At 40.7% G+C, this 21,168-nt stretch overlaps 1 protein-coding gene across 1 annotated transcript in view; it reads left to right on the top strand.

Moving 5' to 3' along the window:
• Positions 1 to 21,168, top strand: part of ARSB (arylsulfatase B) — a 179,511-nt gene that overhangs the window by 39,547 nt on the left and 118,796 nt on the right. Inside the window, exon 5 of the mRNA XM_024755709.1 lies at positions 5,219 to 5,426. Within this exon, the coding sequence (XP_024611477.1) occupies positions 5,219 to 5,426 (208 nt within the window). The remainder of the gene's footprint in view (positions 1 to 5,218; positions 5,427 to 21,168) is intronic.

Genomic DNA, 21,168 nt, shown 5'->3' with positions numbered 1-21,168 from the left:
AAATCATTCCTGGTGGGTGGGCTGTCTTAACTGGTGTACGGGGGAGGCTCAGGAACTGAGGAAAACTGTAGGCCCTGAGAGCTCACAAGCCACCCACACCCGTGTGATTAGGATGGTGCTACTCATAGGTAATATGGAAATTGCTGGGTGAGAGGTGGTCTTTTTCCTACAGTGACTGAAATGTCCTGAAGCAGCAGCCAGCCTTTTCAGCATCCCCAAAGTCAAGTTTGAAGCATAGACATAAATGAATGAAATAATCAATAGCTGAGTAATAGCCCCAGGAAGTTTAAGACAGCAGATGCCAATGTTTATAGTTTCAATTCTCAGTGAAAGGACGCAGCACACCAATTACAGGACTTTCATCATTTTATTCCAACATTGAATCTAATTCTGTTCTAACTTCTCTGTGCTATCTACAGACTGTAACATAGGCAACTTGCTCGAAGATGGAAATCATTAAAGAAATACAAAGTATCCACAAGCTGACTTAAAAATGTGTCTGTTTTAAAGAGCACTTGGGGAAAAAAAGCATATGGAGCTATTTTGTAACAGAAACACAGTTGGTGCTGGAATCAGGGAGATATTGCTAATAACCATTGCACAGTGTTAAGAAGGAATGTCTTTTCTCCTTTTTCTACAGGGTAATTCCCTTAGTACTAATACTATGATGTGAAAGTAACACATTCACAAAATATCGTTTGGTTAAAAATAACCCCCCTTGGGCTTCCCTGGTGGCGCAGTGGTTGAGAGTCTGCCTGCCAATGCAGGGGACACGGGTTCGTGCCCCGGTCCGGGAAGAACCCACATGCCGCAGAGCGGCTAGGCCCGTGAGCCATTAAAAAAAAAAAAAAAAAAAAAAAATAGCCCCCCTCAAAACTTTGCAGAATAAAAATAAATGTTTTCTCCCATACCTCATCTACTAGCAGCTTCTTAAAACAAATGTGACTTTCTAGTGGTAGACACTTACCTTTTCCTGTCACAATTTGGAAAGAAATGTCTTAATTTGGAAGTCAAAGAGAATAACACTTTAAAAACATATCATATGCTTTTTAAAAAGTTATACTTTAAATTAGGGAAATGTACTAAAGAAATGAATTTAAGGCTTTCTTCCTTACTGGAATTAGCATAATGAGAAAGGGAAATAAACCCTTAGCACCATTTTAATATGCTAATAACTTTAGGTTATAATGTCATACTTTTACTTAACACCTAAACATTTGGTCGTGATTCACATTTAGGATTCCAATTTACAAACCTAAAGAAAGGCGTACAGCTAGGGTTGGTATAAAAGTGGCAGCTGTAACTGGGTTGGTGAGAGCAGAGATCTGGACCCAAGAAAGACCAAGGGAGAGATCAAGGTCCTGCGCAAACCCAGAGATCTATGGAGTTCAAACTCGGGTCCAGGACTTTGGTGTTTTGAATCAGGATGTCAGTAAGGTCAGAATGGGCCTGAAAGTCTCCAAAGGCCAAGGCTCCATTAGGTTGGAACGCAAGTCAGTAGACAGCATAATAATAACGAGCCCATCCCCAGGATGGCAGCTGCTCGCTTTGGGCTAACAGTGAACTGAGGTTGGCAGGTGTGGGGAAATTGGCTACAGCTGTTTACTGGGAGGGTCTTAGGACAAGAGGCTGCAGGCAGGTTCCTGACTGTGATGGAGAACCTGAGGGCCCGAGTTAATTGTTCTTTCCATTGGGGTACCACGTGGTACTAAGAATACTCTGTTAATTTTTTTTTTCAATTTAAAAGTAGTATAGAAATGTTTCACATCTAGCACTGTTGGCAGATGAGTTGTTCCATGAATAAAGTTCACCTTGTGAGAACTGAAACTTTATTTTTACAATATTGGATGGAAATACTCTAAAATGTGGTACCTTGGTCCTCACCTCATTAAATGGGCTACACTGTTTATCATTCTGACTCCTGGTGACCCAGAGCCATACCGATGTGTGCAAGGATGTTTGCCCATACACTAAATGGTCCTAGATCACTGTTGACGAAATGGGAAAAAGACAACTTGTTTTGTTCAAGAATCACCTTTACCTGTAAGTCTAGTTGGCAGGTAGCACGAGGCCTTTGCGGGGCCTGTAACAGTCATAGGCCAGGGAAGACTGCATCTCCCAGGGGTTGTTTTCATTTTCTCTTCTCAGTTATGCCCCTTCTGTTTGAACTAACAGGAGCCTGACCACTGGATAAATGGGGGAATTGTTGTAGTATTATCATTTTAATCCCTCAAGAGCCACGGTCATGTCTTCAACCACTAAAGAATAATTACAGGAAAGGTTTTCAGGTAATTTCTTGCTATATTTAACAAAGTGTGTAGAATGATTTCCACACTGAATATTTATAAGACCCTTTAATGATGGTCCCAGAAACATTATTTTTTCCCCAGAGTGGTTATGAGATCTCTCCTCCACCACCCTCCCCAGCTATCGCCTCCAGGGATCACTTGTTGGCTGGAAATGACCTGCCTTCCTTCCCCTTTCTCTCCTTAACGATGGGAGCTGCCGAGTTGCCCATAATGGCCTGGGTGAGCACTTTCTCCTGCAACAGTGAGCTCCCTTTTTCATTTCTCCACCCCTGTCCACTGTAGAGAATCCAGACAAGGGTCACAAAGTCTTATGTTTACAAGGGCCAGGCTGCTACCCTAAATAAATGAAGTCATTCAGGTAGGACAGTGGGGAGACTAGAAAATAAGAGAGCCCTTGGGGGAGGCCGGGGGTCTCTGTTTCTCATACTCCAGCCATTTGTTGTCAGATGGAGTGTGGACCTGGAGTTGTCAGAAGTTCTGATTTTTCAAGAAAATAAAAGAACTAAACAAAAGAGGTTTTCATGTGACATTTCCTGATTTTTAAAACTTTATGTGGGTTGCAAATTGTTGTAGCTTTCCAATTTTTAATCCGTCCCCATCCAGACCTTGGCTGGTGGCTGGGGCATGGGCTTGGTCTAGTGCTGAAGATCCAGACGGCAGTTCCCACTGCAGAACCTCACTGCGCTGGCAGGTCCTGGATGTCCCTGCACATCCTTTCCCCTCCGAACATCTTAGCCCAGGGTTCTTCCTCCCGACCTGGGCGGGGCATCTGCTGGGATTCCCTTCACCATGGTCTGGAAGAACATGGACTTTTCAGTGTGACTTGTGTGGCTGGAGGAGAATGCGCGTGTGTCAAGGAGCAGCAGAGGCAGAGCTAAAGCCTGTCAAAGTGGTTAGTGTTGCCTTTTGGAGTTGGAATTTGGAATGTGTTCCAAATGTAGCCTAGGGTCTACATCATCATGGTTTTTATTCCATCACCTGCCTCCTTAGTAAAATAGGTTTTAAAGTGATGTCTTTGATATTGAACAGCCATTTTGAACATTTTGATTTTGGGGAAAAGGTGTTTCTAAGTTCCAAAGATCTGAACTAAAAATACTGTCTTGGGTGTCTATTTGAGTCCTATATATGTATACCCATTACTGTATCACAGTGATGTGTAATATGTAATTTAAAACAATTTATCAACAGTAATGAATGAAATATGAGCCCACCCCCCAGTCTGCATTCTAACTTTTCCCCATTCCTTTATGAGATTTAAATGCCTCAGATACGCCAACAGAATTACGTTTTTACTCTTGGGTTGAGCCAGTTGTTGTCTCTTTGAGGGTTGTCAATTCATTAAAGAATTCTATAGGAGCACAGTGAAGAGAGCCTTCAGAAAGACTCATTAAGAGGAAGAGGCTGATGCAGAATATCATTAACATTAAATTCTGTAAATTGGGTAAGAGGTAAAATGAATCAATGTATCATACTCCTTAGTTTCCAGGAATTAAATTGGCCTTATGTTTGGTCCTAGATCGAAGACTAGCAAGCCATGGTGTTCACTTGTTTTCTTCTAAAAATATAAACAATCCTTAAACCTCTCCTAAAAGGTGGTAACTTATTTTTCAGCTAAAGCGAAAGCCAACCCATCTATTGGGACATAGCCACACTGTAATAGTGGGGTTTCCAATAAGAAATTGCTCTGCAATTAATACGAACTTGTGCAAGTCATATAACCTTTCTAAGCCTCAGTTAACTTACCTGTAAAATGGGTGTAGCAAGGTGGTTTTGAGTATTACATGAGACAGAATTATTGGTATTATCATTATTATTTGTTTGGATCAGAGCTTTCTAGGCCATTTTAGAACTCAAGCTTTTATTTTCATAAAATCCACCCATTTAAAGTACACAATTCAATAGTAAATTCACAGAGTTGTGCTACCATCACCACAGTCTAAGTTTAGAACATTTTCACCGCCCCCAAAAGAAGTCTTGTACCTGTTAGAAGTCACTCATCCCTCCTCTCCCCCACAACTCCCTACAGCTTCAGGCAACCACTAATCTACTTTCTGTTTCCATAGATTTGCCTATTCTGGACATTTTATATGAATGGAATCATAAAAAACGTGATCTTTGTGATTGGTTTCTGTCACTTAACATAATGTTTTCAAGGTGCATCTATGTTGTAGGATGTGTCAGTACTTCATTCCTTTTTACGGCTGCATCATATTCCTTTTATTCCTGTCTATTGCTGAAAATATACCACATTTTGTTAATCCATTCATCAACCGGTGGACATTTTAGTTGTTTCCACTTTTTGGCTATGATGAATAATGCCACTGTGATCATCCATGTACAAGTTTTTGTGTGGATTTATGCTTTTGTTTTTCTAGGGATGGAAATGCTGACTCATATGGTAACTATATCTTTAACAATTTCAGGAACTGCCAAGTTGTTTTTCAAACTGGCTGCACCACTTTACAACCCCATCAGCAATGAATGAGGGTTTCAGTTTTTCCACATCCTCACCAACACTTCTGATTTTCCATTTTTAAAATTATAACCCTCCTAGTGGGTGTGAAGTGGTATGTCAGTGTGGTTTTTATTTGCATTTCCCTAATGACTAATGATGCAGAGCATCTTTTCATGTGCTTATTGGCCATTTGTATATCTCCTTTGGAGAAACATCTATTCAGATTCTTTGCCCATTTTGTAGTTGGGTTAATTGAGTTTTATTATTGAGTTGTAAGAGTTCTTAATATATTCTAGATACAAGTCCCTTATCTGATATATGACTTACAAATATTTCTAACCCAGTTTGTGGGTTGTCTGAATATTACTTTTATTAACTGATAAATGTGGGCTTCTCTCTATATATTTAATGCTTCCAAGCGCTCTTAACTGATTTGCACAAACTCTCTTTCCAGCCTCTGTTTCTCTACCTTGCTCTCCAGTCTGTCCACGAGCCCCTTCAGGTCCCCGAGGAATACCTGAAGCCATACGACTTTATCCAAGATAAGAATAGGCATTACTATGCAGGAATGGTGTCCCTTATGGATGAAGCAGTGGGAAATGTCACCACAGCCTTAAAAAGCCGTGGGCTCTGGAACAACACGGTGTTCATCTTCTCCACAGGTAAGTCCATCGATAGGAAAATCATCTCTTGGCAGAGCCTAGGACATAGAATTCAATAAATGGAATGAAGATAAATTGGAGCATTTAGCAGTTCCTTATTAAAATAAATGCTAACTGCAAGAGTGGAGACATCATAATAATGGATAGAAAAATGTGTCTAAGGAAAAAGAATTATGAGCCTTCTGTCTTCCTTCAGATATCAAAATATTCTGGGAGTATGCTTGAAAACAAGCTCTCAGTAACTGAGTAAGTGTGAGTGGACAACACTCCTATGCAGGGCAGCTGGGCAGTGAATCCCTGGACTGACTTGTTCCCAACAATGTCTACAGCCCAGGCATCCTCTATGAAGAGGACTTCCGCTGACTAGAGGGGTCTCTGTATCAGTGCAGAGGCAGATGGTGACATTATGAAGACACTTAAGAAATGGAACCATTTAAATCTAGGCTAGAGTCTCCAAGTATAGCTTCTTTTATATTAAAATTTTCTGACAATAAAGTCATATATCACTGTTTATAGAAAAAACAAAAGAAGGGAGAAAAATTTTTTGAAAAATCATTTTCATTATGGCAATGTCATTCTGATTCCTGATCTGTTATATATATGTGGTTTTTTCCTCCTTCTCATGAGACATAGTTTTCTGAAATTTCCCTATGATGTGCTTTGGGTGTAGATCGTGGTTTATTCATTATGCTGAGTAGTCAGAGAGCACTTTCCATCTGAAAATGCAGATCCTTTTGTTATGGGAAATTTCCTTGTATTCTTTATTTCAGAATTGTTTGGCCCTCTATCCCACCTTTCTCCTATTCTCTCTGTACAAAACTCCTGTTATTTGGGTATTGGGTCAATCCTCTAATTTTCTAGGTTTTTTTCCTCCCCCATTTCTTTATTTTTCTTCTACTACTTGGGAAATTTCCTTATCGTTATTCTCTAATCATTCTATTGAATTCATTGCAACTACCATTTTTTTCAAGTCTATTTTATTTTTTTATTGGAGCATAATTGCTTTACAGTGTTGTGTTAGTTTCTGCTATAGAACAAAGTGAATCAACTATATGTATACACATATCCCCTCCCTTGAGCCTCCCTCCCACCCCACTGCCATCCCACCCCCTAGGTCATCACAGAGCACCGAGCTGAGCTCCCTGTGCTATACAGCAGCTTCTCACTAGCTATCTGTTTTACACATGGTAGTGTATATATGTCAATGCTACTCTCTCAATTCGTCTCACCCTTCCCTTCCCCACCTGTGTCCACAAGTCCGTTCTCTACATCTGCGTCTCTTTTCCTGCCCTGCAAATAGGTTCATCGGTACCATTTTTCTAGATTCCATATATATGTGTTAATATACGATATTCATTTTTCTCTTTCTGACTTACTTCACTCTGTATGACAGACCCTAGGTTCATTCATATCACTACAAATGACCCAATTTCATTACTTTTTATGTCTGGTAATATTCCATTGTATATACGTACCACATCTTCTTTATCCATTCATCGGTAGATGGACATTTAGGTTGTTTCCATATCCTGGCTATTGTAAATAGTGCTGCAATGAACACTGGGGTACATGTATATTTTTTTTGTTTTTTATTTTATTATTTATTTATTTTTGGCTGCATTGGGTCTTTGTTGCTGCACGTGGGCTTTCTCTAGTTACGGCCAGTGGGGCTCCTCTTCGTTGCGGTGCCCGGGCTTCTCGTTGCTGTGGCTTCTCTTGTTGTGGAGCACAGGCTCTAGGCGTGTGGGCTTCAGTAGTTGTAGCATGTGGGCTCAGTAGTTGCGGCACGCAGGCTCAGTAGTTGTGGCGTGCTGGCTGTAGGGTGCATGGGCTTCAGTAGTTGTGGCGCGCGGGCTAAGTAGCTGTGGCTTGTGGGCTCTAGAGCACAGGCTCAGTAGTTGTGGTGCACAGGCTTAGTTGCTCCGCAGCATGTGGGATCTTCCTGGATCAGGAATCAAACACATGTCCCCTGCATTGGCCAGCGGTTTCTCAACCACTGCGCCAGCAGGAAAGTCTCTGGGGTACATGTATCTTTTTGAATTATGTTTTTCTCAGGGCATATGCCCAGTAGCAGCAAACACCATATTTTTTAATTGTCAAAAACTCTTTCCTGTTTTCTGATAACTCCTTTTTTGTAAAGTTTGTTTTTATTTTATAAATGTAATAATTTATTTCTCCAAAGCCTGCGCTCTTAACCATTAATTTTGTATATATATATGTGAATGTGAGTGTGTATGTAGGTGTGTTTATACATATATGTGTGTATTAGGTATACACATACATGTATTTTTTTTTACTTTTTAAAAAATTTTTGTCAGAGTATAGTTGCTTCACAATATTGTATATACTTTTAGGTTTGCTTGTACTCCCAACTTTGTCTCTTTCTCTTCTAAGGTCATTTGTATCTTTGTTTTGGTCTGTCTTTCATGAAGGAGGCTTTTTCAGACCCCTAGTGATCCTTGGCTAAAACCCAAAAATTTGATTGGAAACTCGAAGGGTGAGGTCAGGACTTGTCATCTGGTAAGTTTCACTGTAAAGTGACTGTGTGAGAAGTATGAGGTGACACGTTGAGGAATTAATCTGGGTATTCTACTTATAGATTTTTTGTTTTGTTTTGTTTTGTTTTTTGTTTTTTTTTTTGTTTTTGTGGTACGTGGGCCTCTCACTGCTGTGGCCTCTCCCGTTGCGGAGCACAGGCTCCGGACGCTCAGGCTCAGCGGCCATGGCTCACGGGCCCAGCCGCTCCGCGGCATGTGGGATCTTCCCGGACCGGGGCACGAACCAGTGTCCCCTGCATCGGCAGGCGGACTCTCAACCACTGCGCCACCAGGGAAGCCCTACTTATAGATTTTTAAAAGAATTGTTTTGTTTTGTTTTGCTTGTAGTTAGGCATGGTTATGGAACGTAGCATTTACTGAGTACTTACCATGTGTGGGACATGGTTCTAAGTGCTTTACATGAATAAGTTAAGTTAGTCCTCACAATAATTCTCTGGAGACTTTTATTATCCCATCTTGCAGATGTGAGAACTGAAGCACAAAGAGGCTAAGTAACTTGCCTAAGGTCACACAGCCAGGCAGAGCCAGGTGTCACCCTTTCTGCCTCTGACACGATGATCTGGAAGTTCTTACTGGACCTCAAGCTATAGCAGTGCTTTCCCCGAGGTGTGCTGCAATTTTGATTTGTTGAGAAGCCTCGGCAGAGCCGGGGTAGCATCCACCCTGACCAGCCTTTTTCAGTTGCTTTAGTGCTATACAAATACTATAATTTTCTAAGTGTGTCCTGCTGTGAAAAAGGTTGAGTATAGATAACATATGTTTTCCCCAAAAGACTTACCCTTCAGAAAAGAGGGCAATATCTTATACTTAAGTCCTTACAAGTTCTCTCATAGTCCGAGAGTCGTTTTCAATTTCCTTTATTTTGAACAGCCTGGTAAAGCACTTTGATCAGTGCTGGTATTGAATGCTTATAGAGGTCACTGGAAAGAATCAATTAAAAAGGAGTCCAAGACGTTTAATACTGATTTAGTAATTATTCCTGGGAAATGACCTCACTGTTTTAAGAATTGGAAGTTATAAGTTTGTGAAACAAGCCTTTGTTGCAGGTATCACAATTATACAATTTAAGGATAAATTGTATCCTGAAATGAACGTATACATGGATTGATGTATCATACATAGACTGAGAAGTACTCAGAAGTGAAAATGGTAGCTCTGGAAAACTGTTAAACGTCTCAGGGTGGCTCCTGTGACAACAGATACTGATGTCAAGTGTGCATGGGGAGAGGTTTTTTCATAATAAGTGAGGGTGGAAAACAATATTTTAAGATCTGTGTATCTCTTTTATTATGTGATTTCAAATGTTTATACATAGACATATTTTAAATAGATAGTTGACTATTTCATAAATACCCATAATATTTATTCAAGTCGACAAAAATAATTACACTGAGAAAATGGGAATTACCTTATAACTGGGTTGCCCTATTCTGACAGTTTGATATATTAATAGATATATTAGTCTTGGACCATCTTTGCTTTGTTGAGCTAAATCCAACTTTATAGTGTGTATGTATTTTAATTATACTGCTGGATTCAGTTTGCTAGGGTTTTATTTAGAAGATTTGCATTGATTTAAAAGTAAAAGTGGAGTAGGTGGTTTCTTTTCTCCCTGTTGGGTTTTGTTGTATTGGTTATACACATGTCGTAAAATACTTTGGAAGTTTTTCCGTCTTTTTCTATGCTCTGGAACACTTTGCAGATTGTTTGAAAGATCCCTCTGGTGAGCTGGTCCCTGGAACCGTTTTAGGAGGCTTAAAAAAATTATCTCCATAGTTTAAATTTTTTGCTTAATTATATCTAGGGGTGTGGGTCTTTAAAATATTTTTAAATTAATTTTGCCTGAAATACAGTGAGCCCTTTGATCTGCATGCTGAGATTATTTTTCACTCCAGGAAGTCTTCCTTGTTCATATTTTAGCTTATTGCTTTTGTTCTGTTTGATTTAATTCTCAAAAATGGCTTTAATTAGTAGGTGGAATTACTGACTCAGCTTTTCTTTCATCAGTTTCAGTTTTTCATTTTTTCTCAGTCTGCTGGAGCTCTTTTGCAATACCAGTTAGACATTTGTGCAGTTTTAATGCTGCTCTTTAATATCTCCAGTGGAGATTACTATTGATAGTATTTTTTAGCATCTTTGCAGTCCTTTCTTTGCCTCAATCAGTTCTTTTTTCTTTTAAGCTTGTTAGTAATAATAATGACTACTGGTTATTAAATATTTACTGCATCCCAGGCCGTTCTAGTGCTTTTCCTATACTTTCTCATTGTTAATCATGTTTTAATCATTAAAGTTCCAAGTAGCATTGTGAAATGGGTTTCTTTATCCCTACTTTAAAAATGAAGAAACCGGGCTTCCCTGGTGGCGCAGTGGTTGAGACTCCGCCTGCCGATGCAGGGGACACGGGTTTGTGCCCCGGTCCGGGAGGATCCCACATGCCGCGGAGCGGCTGGGCCCGTGAGCCATGGCCACTGAGCCTGCGCGTCCGGAGCCTGTGCTCCGCAACGGGAGAGGCCACAGCAGTGAGAGGCCCGCGTACCACAAAAAAAAAAAAGAAGAAACCAAAATTTAAAGAGGTTAAGTGATTTGCCCAAGTCTACTGCTATGGTCTGAATGTTTGTGTTCCCCCAAAATTCATATGTGGTGGTTTTGGAAGGTAGGGGCCCTTGGGAGGTAATTAGGTCATGAGGGAGGACCCCTCATGAATGGGATTAGTGCTTTTACAAAAGAGACACCAGAGAGATCTCTAGCCCCTTCCTCCGTGTGAGGACACAGTGAGAAGATATTGGCTGTGAACCAGGAGAGGATTCTCACCAGAAGGTGACTATACTGGTGCCTTGACCTTGAACTTCCCAGCTTCCAGAGCTGTGAGAAATAAATTTCTGTTGTTTATAAGCCACCCAGTCCATGGTATTTTGTTATAGCTGCCAAACAGACTAAGAGCCATACATCTAATAGATGGAAGAGGAGAATTCAAACTCAGATCAACTTGAGGTCAGTACCTGTTAAACCTAATCAGCTGTGCTTTTACATCTCATCTTTTCCTTCTGTCTCATCCCATTGTCCCTAATCTCTACGTTTTGGCTTTCTACACTTCTATCCATAAAACCCATGATTTTCCTGAATCTTTCCAAATAGAACTTTTCTAAAATCGTCATTTCCATAGTATATCATTTCCAGCTATATACTCTTCCTCTGAGTGTAAGCCGTCGAGGATCTATCCGCCCAGAGTGCATGGCCATCTCTTGGCCTCTGGTCACTGTCCCCTGGTTAATTCCTTCTCACATCTATAGCTTGGGGTCAGGTTGATGCACACAACTCACTCGGTTCCCAGTGGCCTTTAGGCACTGAGTGTCCTACACTCCAGTGAACCTGACTGAGCTACTTAACATTTTCTTATCTTCGGGCTGCTTCTTCTGCATGGCTAGCAGATTCTTCCTGTCTCCACACCTTCAGGGCTTTACTTAGGGGGGCATTTGCCAGGGCAGTGTGCCCCACTGCCAGGCCCTTTCTTCTGCCCACTGTTCTCTGGGAGTTGTGATCTCTCACTGCAGATAGGAAGTTGAAGAGGTAGTAATGCTCTGGTCATGTCAGATATGAGCACTGTCCCCTCCTGGGCTGCCTTTCTGCCTCTTTTCAGGTAGGCGAGTGGCTCCACGTCGAGGCAGAGAGGGTAGACCAGCCCTCGTTTCTTCAGCTCAGCTTCTCCAGCCCTACAGTTTATGGAAATTTCTCCAGGGTTCTCTCTGACATTACAGATTGTCTGTGAGTCCTGGTTCTCGCATTGTAATGAATTTTCATCTTATTCTAACTCATCACAACGTGATGTTATTCATCTTATTCTATGTCTATGTAATTTTAGCAGAGTATTGGTTAAGAGAAGCAGCGCTAACGGCCATTAGGAAGATACCATTTTAACCTGGGCTCTTACCACCGCAGCTGAGCTTTGTAGTTGCTAAACTCCAGGAATCTTCACAGAAGTCTAACCGCGAGTAAAATGAGCTAAAATTAGAGCCAACTCTGGAGCAACTTGATCATGAATTAAGACTAGGAAAACTGAGTCTAAAACCTTGAAGAGAAAACAACGATTGATCTCAGCATCTTTCTGCAGCTATTACATGTTTATGTTAACTCTTATCAGAATAACCATTTTCACTTACATTTAGAGGAGAGTTTGACTATAAGGACAAACCTAATTTCCTCTGGAGACTTTTTCTGTGTTTATTGACAATTTCATTGCCTGAAGTTGAATTTAATAATGTGCTATAATTGATTAAAACCCAAGGAAACAAGCCCTGGAACTGGCTGGTTATAGAATGGTGATTCATTTTTTCCAGTTTTCTCACTTTACTTCACTTGGCACTGCTCTTCTCAACAAGCATAAAAATACTGGGTGCATCCAAATAACTGTTGAACCCAGTAGTATAGAAAACCCTGACATATACCAGCTTCTTGGTATCGCACTTATATTTAGTGAAAGGGAGAGGTAAAGGCATATATTTTGTAGATGCAGATGTTTGAAGACACTTTAAAAAACATCTTCTTTTATAATCTGCAGGAGACCCATGAGGCTCCCTCATCCCTTGTCATCATCATCTGAGCACTTAAGGTGGTAACTCAGTGTGCCAGCTGGGAACCACTTGCAGCAGTGGAGTGTTTGTTAAAAATGCACTTGCTGAGGTGACGGCTGCACAGCACTGTGGATGTACTAAAGGTTACTGAATTGGACACACTAAAATGGTTAACTTTATGTTATGTGAATTTCATCTCAGTTTTTAAAAATACAGTTTCTCAGACTCTATTACAGACTTACTAAATCAGAACCTAAATGAATGAAATCAGAAACCCCGGGATCTGGGCCCAGGAATCTTCATTTTTAACAGTAATCCAGGGGATTCTTCTGTATAGAGAAATTTGAGAACTTTTGATCTAGGGTAACTTATTCAAACCCTGGGAATTTACCTAATGAAGAATAGAGAGAGAGAGACAGAACCCAGTAGCACCACCATAGAGGAACCCTGACCAGATCCTGTTCAATCACACATCTCTACCTGAACAAACAGAGTAATTTATTCCAGAACCTAGACTTTTAACATTTATTATCTGATTATCTTTCACAAAATTATGTGTGATTTAATATCTTAGAGCTATAAAGATTCTTAACTAATTCCCCTAAATCTTAGTCCCTTTCTCCCTCGTATGTTGAATTCCCTTCAAAACTGGTACCAACAAATGGAGAACTCCTTCACAGTTTAAATGTACTTATTAGGCAGTTGGCAGACTTATAAATATTATAGAAATTCTGTGCCAGGAGCAAAGTAATTTGATGCTGACAAATCAATCTCACTAAATTCTTCAAACTCTTTAATGCATTTCTGACAAAGCTAAGGAAAACCTGTTAAGTGAATAAGTGATATAGTGGATCCACTCTGGCTTTCTCTTTGCAAATAGTGCTTTTTTCAACGCAACTACCATAGAGGGGAATAACAACACATAGCTCAAAACTACAAGACAAGGACCATCTTCTCCCTAGCCAGAGGTCATTAACCCATTTCACCTCTTCAGAATTTTCATGTTAATGTCCATGCTAAAAGCATGTCGGATCACTTTTAATGTTTTATTAGTAATAGGCAGTAATGCATACGGATTTGTTGATTATTTTATTGAGAGAAAATAATAATCAATACATTTTAGAGGCCCCCAGAACAAAGTCTTGCATTTGTATTCTCTGTGACAAACCATTGAATCCACAAGCCCAGAGTCTAAGGCAAAGATGCTTCTCAATGCCTATGTTTATCAGATCTTCCATGTTTTATCATAATTCTACTTATATACTATAATATAATATTGTATTATTGATGTTATGGATTTCTTAGCATGAGAAACATGAAATAATCTTTACTTTCACACTTCTATGAGAAATGGCCTTTCCCTGAGTTTATACTTAATGGAAAATATACATTGAACTGAGCATACTTATTGACTAAATTATAAGCTTTCCAATTTGTTTGGGTTTACTTTCACCTCTTGTCTTGCACTCCATTTTAAAGGTCACACTTAAGATGGATCCATTTCTTATATTGTACATTTCTCACAGAGCTCATTAGAGCCAAAAGTCCCTGTGGAGGCCAGGGGAGTGTTAGGTTGGATAGGCTGCACTGGAGGATGAAGCAAGGTGAAAAGGAGGTTCTACATAAAAATAATCACGTGGGAACCACAGTCACAGCAGGAGGAAGGGGCTGAAGTAACATCAGGTCACCCCAGTTATAGACGCAAATACACAGTAGGCAACCAGAGGATGAAAGAGGGGACTAAATGGCCTAGGAATTATTAGTTTCTGAAATAGCAGAAAATAGATTGTATTTCAGGTGTTTTGTGCCTGGAATTTTAAAAAATCAATGCCATTAATTATAAATGGAAGATAAAAATTTAGGAACCAGTATTTTCAGTTGACAAACAAAAGCTGTGTATTGTTTATACTCCTATCTGCCAGAATGTAATGAGGATTGACTGTGTGGTAGTTTTTTTAAGAAAACAAAAAAATGAGGGTGACTTAGCTACTAAAGAACCCAAACAATCTAATTCTTCCCCATTTTACTCTCCATGTGTGGGGTTCTCCTCGAGGCAGTGGTAACTGCTGTGCGTGTGTGTGGAATATATTTGAAACAAGGCATTTGCTCCAATATTGGAGCATTCCAGGGCTAGCTTGTGCCGGCATTCTGTCCCAGATTTCTCTCCACTTTGGGTTTATAAAGTGATTGCTGTGGTTTTCCGACTTGATCTGAGGCCCCCTGTTAGGCAGCTGAGGAAAGGCTGCCGTCTCCCTCCTTCCCAGGAGCTTAAGGAGACTTGCTCTTCCAAGGAGGGCCTGGGAACCAGGGCCGAAGCTCTTTGTGGGAGATAGCCCTGCTGTGCTTGGCCTCTAAAAGGCTGCTCATCCTTTGCTTTCAGAAGCATGAGATTCCCCTGGCCAGGCCTAAAAACAATAATAATGATATATTTGAAAAAATCCCCATCGCGTCTCTTGCTGACTTTGGCAGTTAGGTACCAAGCATCAACAAAACACTGTATACAGAAATCTGCCTCCCAGGCGTGTTCCTTTCTTACAGAATAATCCTTAACCTAGTGGTGGTTCTTTTTTCATGTGTCCTTAATGAGAAAATATTTCAGAGATTATTGGCACCACGGGTTTGTTCCTTTCTGGCGGCTGTCACCCTTAACCAACTGTGGTCTCTATGATCTCTTTCCTATTTTTCTTTCACAGTATGGTCCACACTTAATCAACCCCTCCTAGGATGACTGTGCCAAGTACAGTGATTTGTTCCTTTATTGTCTCTACTCCAGAACACTTTCTTATTTGGGAAGAGTTTTTAAAAAAGAAAAATGGCTTCAAAAAACTTAGCAAACATTAAAAATGGCATCCACTTCTGTGGAGACTACCAACAAAACCCAAAGCTGTATCTTTTTTCAAAACAGCCTGTGATCTGGTAACGTGTTCTGACATCCACAGACATACACACATTCGTCAACAGTGTACAAGAAGGAAGGGAGTGCTGTGTTTGGACTAAGAATGTTGGCTTTATGGTGCTGCTTTAAAATCCCACTTTGGTGTCATGTTTGATGTTAGAAGGTCTTTCTCGAGTCCAGAGGTAATAGAGCAGGCTAAATGGTGGGATCTGTTGAAAATCCACTTCGCAAAAGTACCCTGTGTGCAGTACATACAGCTCACATCGGGGAGTCCCTGAAGGGAGGGGCACGATTGGTATCTATGGTGGGTGGTGATCATCGCGCTATCACCATGTGAGGTCAGGTCACCCGACCATGTGAGTCATCATTTTCTTCCTGACAACAAGAATTAGTCAGTTAATATGCATGACCCTCGATTTTATTTAGGACAATGTGTTGGTCCTGAAGAGACCAGAAGCTAAAGATGTGAGGCATAAGTATCACATCCCCTTGGGGCTGAGGCAGGGGCCAGGCAAGTGCATGGCTTGGAGAAGTCCTTTCCCATGTCTGGGTCTCTGACGCATGCACTAGAAGGAGTTGTGTTTTTTCCCTGATCTCCAGGCTGAAAATCACTTAGTTCAAGGAGTGTGACAAAAAGTCTGTCGAGCCACTAGTCCAGCACAGTGCCTAGCACAAAACTCAGGAAATATTTGCAGGTGGAGGAGTGTGCTTGCGTTCGAGATCCAGCAACACACCCACCTACCAACAGGCCACAGGTCAAAGTCAAGTGAGTGGAACTGAAAGATAAAGTTTGGAAGAGAGCCTCTGGATCAGGGTCAGCAGGAGAGGCTTCATGAGGAGCTAGGATATAAATTAAACTGTGCTTGAACGATGGATAAATATCAGCAGGTGAATGGAAAGAGAGGGCGGGGCATCCGGGGCATGGAGAGTGGCATGAGCAGGTGAGCAGGGGGAGGGAAGCAAAGGTGTGTTCTGGGTGTGGTGACTAGGCCAGTCCAGCCTTCCCATTGGTGTTCAAAGGGACATCCAAAACCATGGATGTGTCCTCCTGGAATGTTAATTTTGCTTGAATGTAGAGAAGGAAAATTATTTAATTTAACTGGTTAGCAATTTAAAACATTTTTATATTAAAAGAAATGGGGCAAATTATGGAACAGAATACATTTAATTTCATGGATTTTTTTTTTTTAATGTTCAAAATCTCAGGTTTCCACTCTTGATCATTTAATGGAAGAATTTAAAGTTCTTTAAAGGAGATCAACTCCATTCATTCACCAAAAATTGCCCACTAATCCTTACCTAGAGCTTGAGGCAGGAGCTTGTTTCCTCGAAACTGCCAGTGGGAGGTGGGGCAAGCAGTCTAGCCCTTGGCCACATGGCCAAGGATTTTGCTTAGCTGTGAGAGAACCCCACGTGGCACTGGGACACTGCATGTCCTGGACGGCAAATCTTGATGGTGGTTGGTATGGCTCCTCTTAAAGGATGTGCCTCTGTCCCACACAACAGACATGAAGTACCTTTGTGTGCAGGTCTGGGCCGTGGAGTCTGCACCCTTGCTAAGAACGAATGCAGGGAGGCCTGGCCTCCTTGGTCTCCCTGGATAATGGAATGAAGGGTCTTAAGAGGCACTTCCTGAGTCTTCAATTTCCTTTCCTTTCTCCCCTGCTGTTCCTAAGCTCTAGATTCCTGTCTCAGCTTCTCCAGCCCCTCTGGCTCACTGCTCTCCCCAGGTCCTTGCCCCCTCGCTATTCCTTTGTTTTCAGCATGTTTGGGTTGTGAATGGTTAGGCAACTTAGATCACAGGTTTTGTTTTTCCTAGGCAAAGGCAAACCCCTCCCCTTGAAAGCTGTCTCCAGCTTTTCCCGGTTTCGAGAAAGCCACAGGCAGCCTCTCCAAGCTACAGTGGCATCTCAGAGGCCAACCAGAGGCCAAATTGTTGGTGGGTGAAAGAGCTTCTAGACCTTTCTTTACCATTTCTGTTTTAATTTCCATTTTTTCTGGCATACAGGTCAGATTGACTTTGTTATAGTTTTTTTTGTTATAATGCCAAACTCTGCCCAGTGTTACAGACAGCTTTCTTGTACCATGGTCATCTACTCACAAGTGAAAGGAATTAAGAAAATGTCAAGAAGAACTCAGTTAATCCAATACAAAATAGCTCACTAGCTTTCATTATTTGGGGAAGAAAAGCATCCAGATCTGTGCTGTCCAATAGGTGCCCACTAGCTGCAGAGGGCTATTGAGCATCTGAAATGTGGCTAATTTGTATTGAGATGTGTGTAAGTATAAAATACTGAATTTTAAAGGCTTGGTATGAAAGAAGAATGGAAAATAATATCTCAAGAATTTTTTATATTGATTACATGTTGAACTGGTTGGGTTGAATAAAATATATTATTAAAATTAATTTTAAGGGCTTCCCTGGTGGCGCAGTGTTGAGAGTCCGCCTGACGATGCAGGGGACACGGGTTTGTGCCCCGGTCCGGGAAGATCCCACATGCCGCGGAGCGGCTGGGACCGTGAGCCATGGCCACTGAGCCTGCGCGTCTGGAGCCTGTGCTCCGCAACGGAAGAGGCCACAGCAGTGAGAGGCCCGCGTACTGCAAAAAAAAAAAAAAAAAAAATTAATTTTAACTGTTTCTTTTTACCTTTTTCAAAATGTGGCCACTAGAAAATTTTAAACTACATATGTGGCTCAGGTTATATTACTGCTGGACAGTGTTGCTCTAGATTGTAGCTTTGCAAGTAATTCATTCCTTGTGGGAGTTCCCCAGGGATTACTTATTGAAGATTTTCTCTCTTCATGATCATGCTAAGATGAAAATAACACATAGTAGACTCTAAGGTTCTACAAAGCAAGAGCTCTTCTTTGGAGGCAGGAGTGGTGAGGTCATTTTGCTTAGGAGGCTTGTAAACTGGCTCTGAAGATGTTTCCGAAAACAGCCTTGAGCACTGACAGCATCATTGAAATAAGGGTATTGCCTCCCAGTGACTCTACCGAAAGATGTGATTCCTTTGGTTGCATAAATCAGGGGTTGGAATATTGAAAAAAGAAAGAAGGCAGTCTCATTACTTGAAGTCCATATTACTCCAGTGGGTCTCAGCATGTACAGGCACTTGGACAAGAACCATGATCACCCCTATTACCATTTTACAAATGCAGAATGCAACGTGATGGAGGCAGAAGTGGGAAAGAAAGTCTTTTCTAACTGCTCTAAAGAAAACCCAAAATATTTAACTTGTTTGCTGTGATGTGATAACACTCCTCCTTGGTGCCAGAAGAAATACTGTTACAACACAGAACAAATAGGATTGTGAGATCCGGCATCAACGTATTAGTAAATGCCTGTGCTGTATAACAGTTTCTTTGAAATGTTAATCATTATGACTTATATAGGTTGAAGATACACTCAGGGCCTCTGTATCCATTTTCAGCAATCTTTTTCTTTTTTAAGGTTATAAAATCTTTTTTTTTTTTGGACAAGTTCACTATTAGGAAAGTATTTCTCCATAAAATAGAAGTAATCTTTTCCAAAACGAGAAGTTTTTTTTTCTTTTAAAGATTTTATTTTTTACTAGCAGTTTAAGCTCACAGCAGGATTAAGGGAAAGATAGAGAGATTTCCTGTATCCTCCCTGCCCCCCACTCATGCATGGCCTCCTCGCTTATCACATCCCCTACCCACCAGGGTGCTGTTGCTTCTTAAGGTCTTTAAAATGTTCCCTCTGTTTTAGTGCCCCATTGTCTTCTAATTCTCTGGGGTAGATAAGAAACAATTATCACCTTTTTGTAAATAGGGATAGAATCCCAAGGGAGGTGATTTGTTGAAAAGCATAGGTGACCAGTAACAGAAATGGTTTGAAAACTTAGATCTTTTGCTTTGCATTCCAGCTACTCCATTCATAGTATCACATGGCTCTTTGAGAAATCGAGTCTTTTGTCCACAATAGAACATACTGCTCTGAAAAGTGAGGAGGTGTATCTCATTTTTAGTTGCACTTCTTTTTTTAAATTCTACACTGCACTTTGTTCAATAGTGTAGTTATTTATACAACGTTTAGAAAGTTAAAAGAAGTAGATTGAATTCTTGATCTTGGTACTTTTACTTTCTTCCTAACAGCAATAAAAAAAAGATTTGGACATCCTTGCTGGCTTCTTGGAGGCCCAGTTGCTGTGAAGCTGTGAAACCTTTGTTATCACATTCCCACTGCTTGAATTGTCAGCTCATATTCTTGAAGAATTTAATCAATCTTATTGCTGTGTATGACAATGGCATTTATTTTCTCTGCAAGAACTTATTTACTTTTTCTCTTAGATGGCTCTCCGTTTGTTGATAATCTTTTCTCAGGTCCTGAAGTACGGATTGATTTTGGAGCTTCAGGAAGATCAGTGGTTACATGGACTGAGGAAACTGGTGTTTAGTGCACAGTCCATGTAACCATCAACGAGGGATCCTGCTGAGAATTGTAAATGAGAAAGATGTGATAGGTTGTGAGAATAAGGGGCTCCAAGCGTGGGGATTCAGAAAGGAGCAGACATAAGCAGTCTCTTCCTTGGAGACACCCTCCAGTCAGCCAGCGTTTGTTTCCTTAAGCATTCAGGGCTTGAAAAATGACAAGAATCTTGAGAGTATGTTTGCAAGTGCAGAAATAATGATCAGTGGATCTTTCTTACACAGTGTGTGAAGAGGAAGAAGTAAGAAACAGTTTGGAAAAGAAAAATGATTTTAAATGTTGGTATTTCAGGACAGTGCTTTGTTTTTAAAGTTACATGTGATTATCTCACCTCCAGTTCAGTGTATTCCATGAAGCCCATTCAACTCTTATCCTTGTGTGCTTTTACTATTCTTGGCCTTGGGCATACATCGCTCATCATAGGAACTTAGTAATGGACCTAGATTTTCTCCCAACTCAAAAGAACACTCAAAATTGATATTATATTTTAACTCCAAAAGACTGCCCAAGTCAGATGCCTGATAGAGCAATATAATATGCCAACAAAAATTCCAGTTTCAGTCAATCTAGAATCCCCTGGAAAAGCAACTACTTGGCATACTGGGAACAGGGAGAGGCTAGGAAGCCAGATCTGGGCAAAGCCAGGAATAGGGGCCTAGGCTGCCTACAGGATTGTCTTCCGAGGTTGGGGCAGAGTCTGATTTATAACAGACCAGAAGACATGGCAACTCAGGGGCCCATCTTGGAGAGACAGTGTAGCAAATGGTTAAGACAGAGCAGGGGCTGTCTATCAGACAAACCGGAGTTCAGATCCTCGTTCTACCACTTACTAATTGGGTGACTTTGGGTAAATTACTTTTCTGAGCATCAGTATTCTTGTCTGCAAAATGGGGATAACACTTACTTACAGGACTGTTATGAGAATTAAATAAGATAATTCATGTAAAGTACCTGATACCAGGCCTGGGGTAAGGAAGGAATTTGATAAATACAGCTATGATTATTATTATCATCACTATCTGAGCTTTTTACCTTTTTACACTGGTCGACCAGGACACCACAGCAGTAATCTCTGGGCAATATGTTATTGTACAAATATTGTATCTGTGTTTAGGTTCCAAAGGTCCAGGAACTCTCTGTACTACATTCACAATGTTTCTATACCTCTAAAACTGTTCTAAAATTAAAAGTTTTTAAAAATACATACATACATATACATATATGTGAGAATAAGGGGCTCCAAGTTTGGGGATTTAGAAAGGAGCA

The sequence above is a fragment of the Neophocaena asiaeorientalis genome, unplaced genomic scaffold (genome assembly GCF_003031525.2).
Source record: "Neophocaena asiaeorientalis asiaeorientalis breed wild unplaced genomic scaffold, Neophocaena_asiaeorientalis_V1.1 scaffold37, whole genome shotgun sequence".
Classification (NCBI taxonomy): Eukaryota; Metazoa; Chordata; class Mammalia; order Artiodactyla; family Phocoenidae; genus Neophocaena; species Neophocaena asiaeorientalis.
The sequence above is the reverse complement of the archived record's forward strand: the minus strand, read 5'-3'. Positions and strand labels throughout refer to the sequence as shown.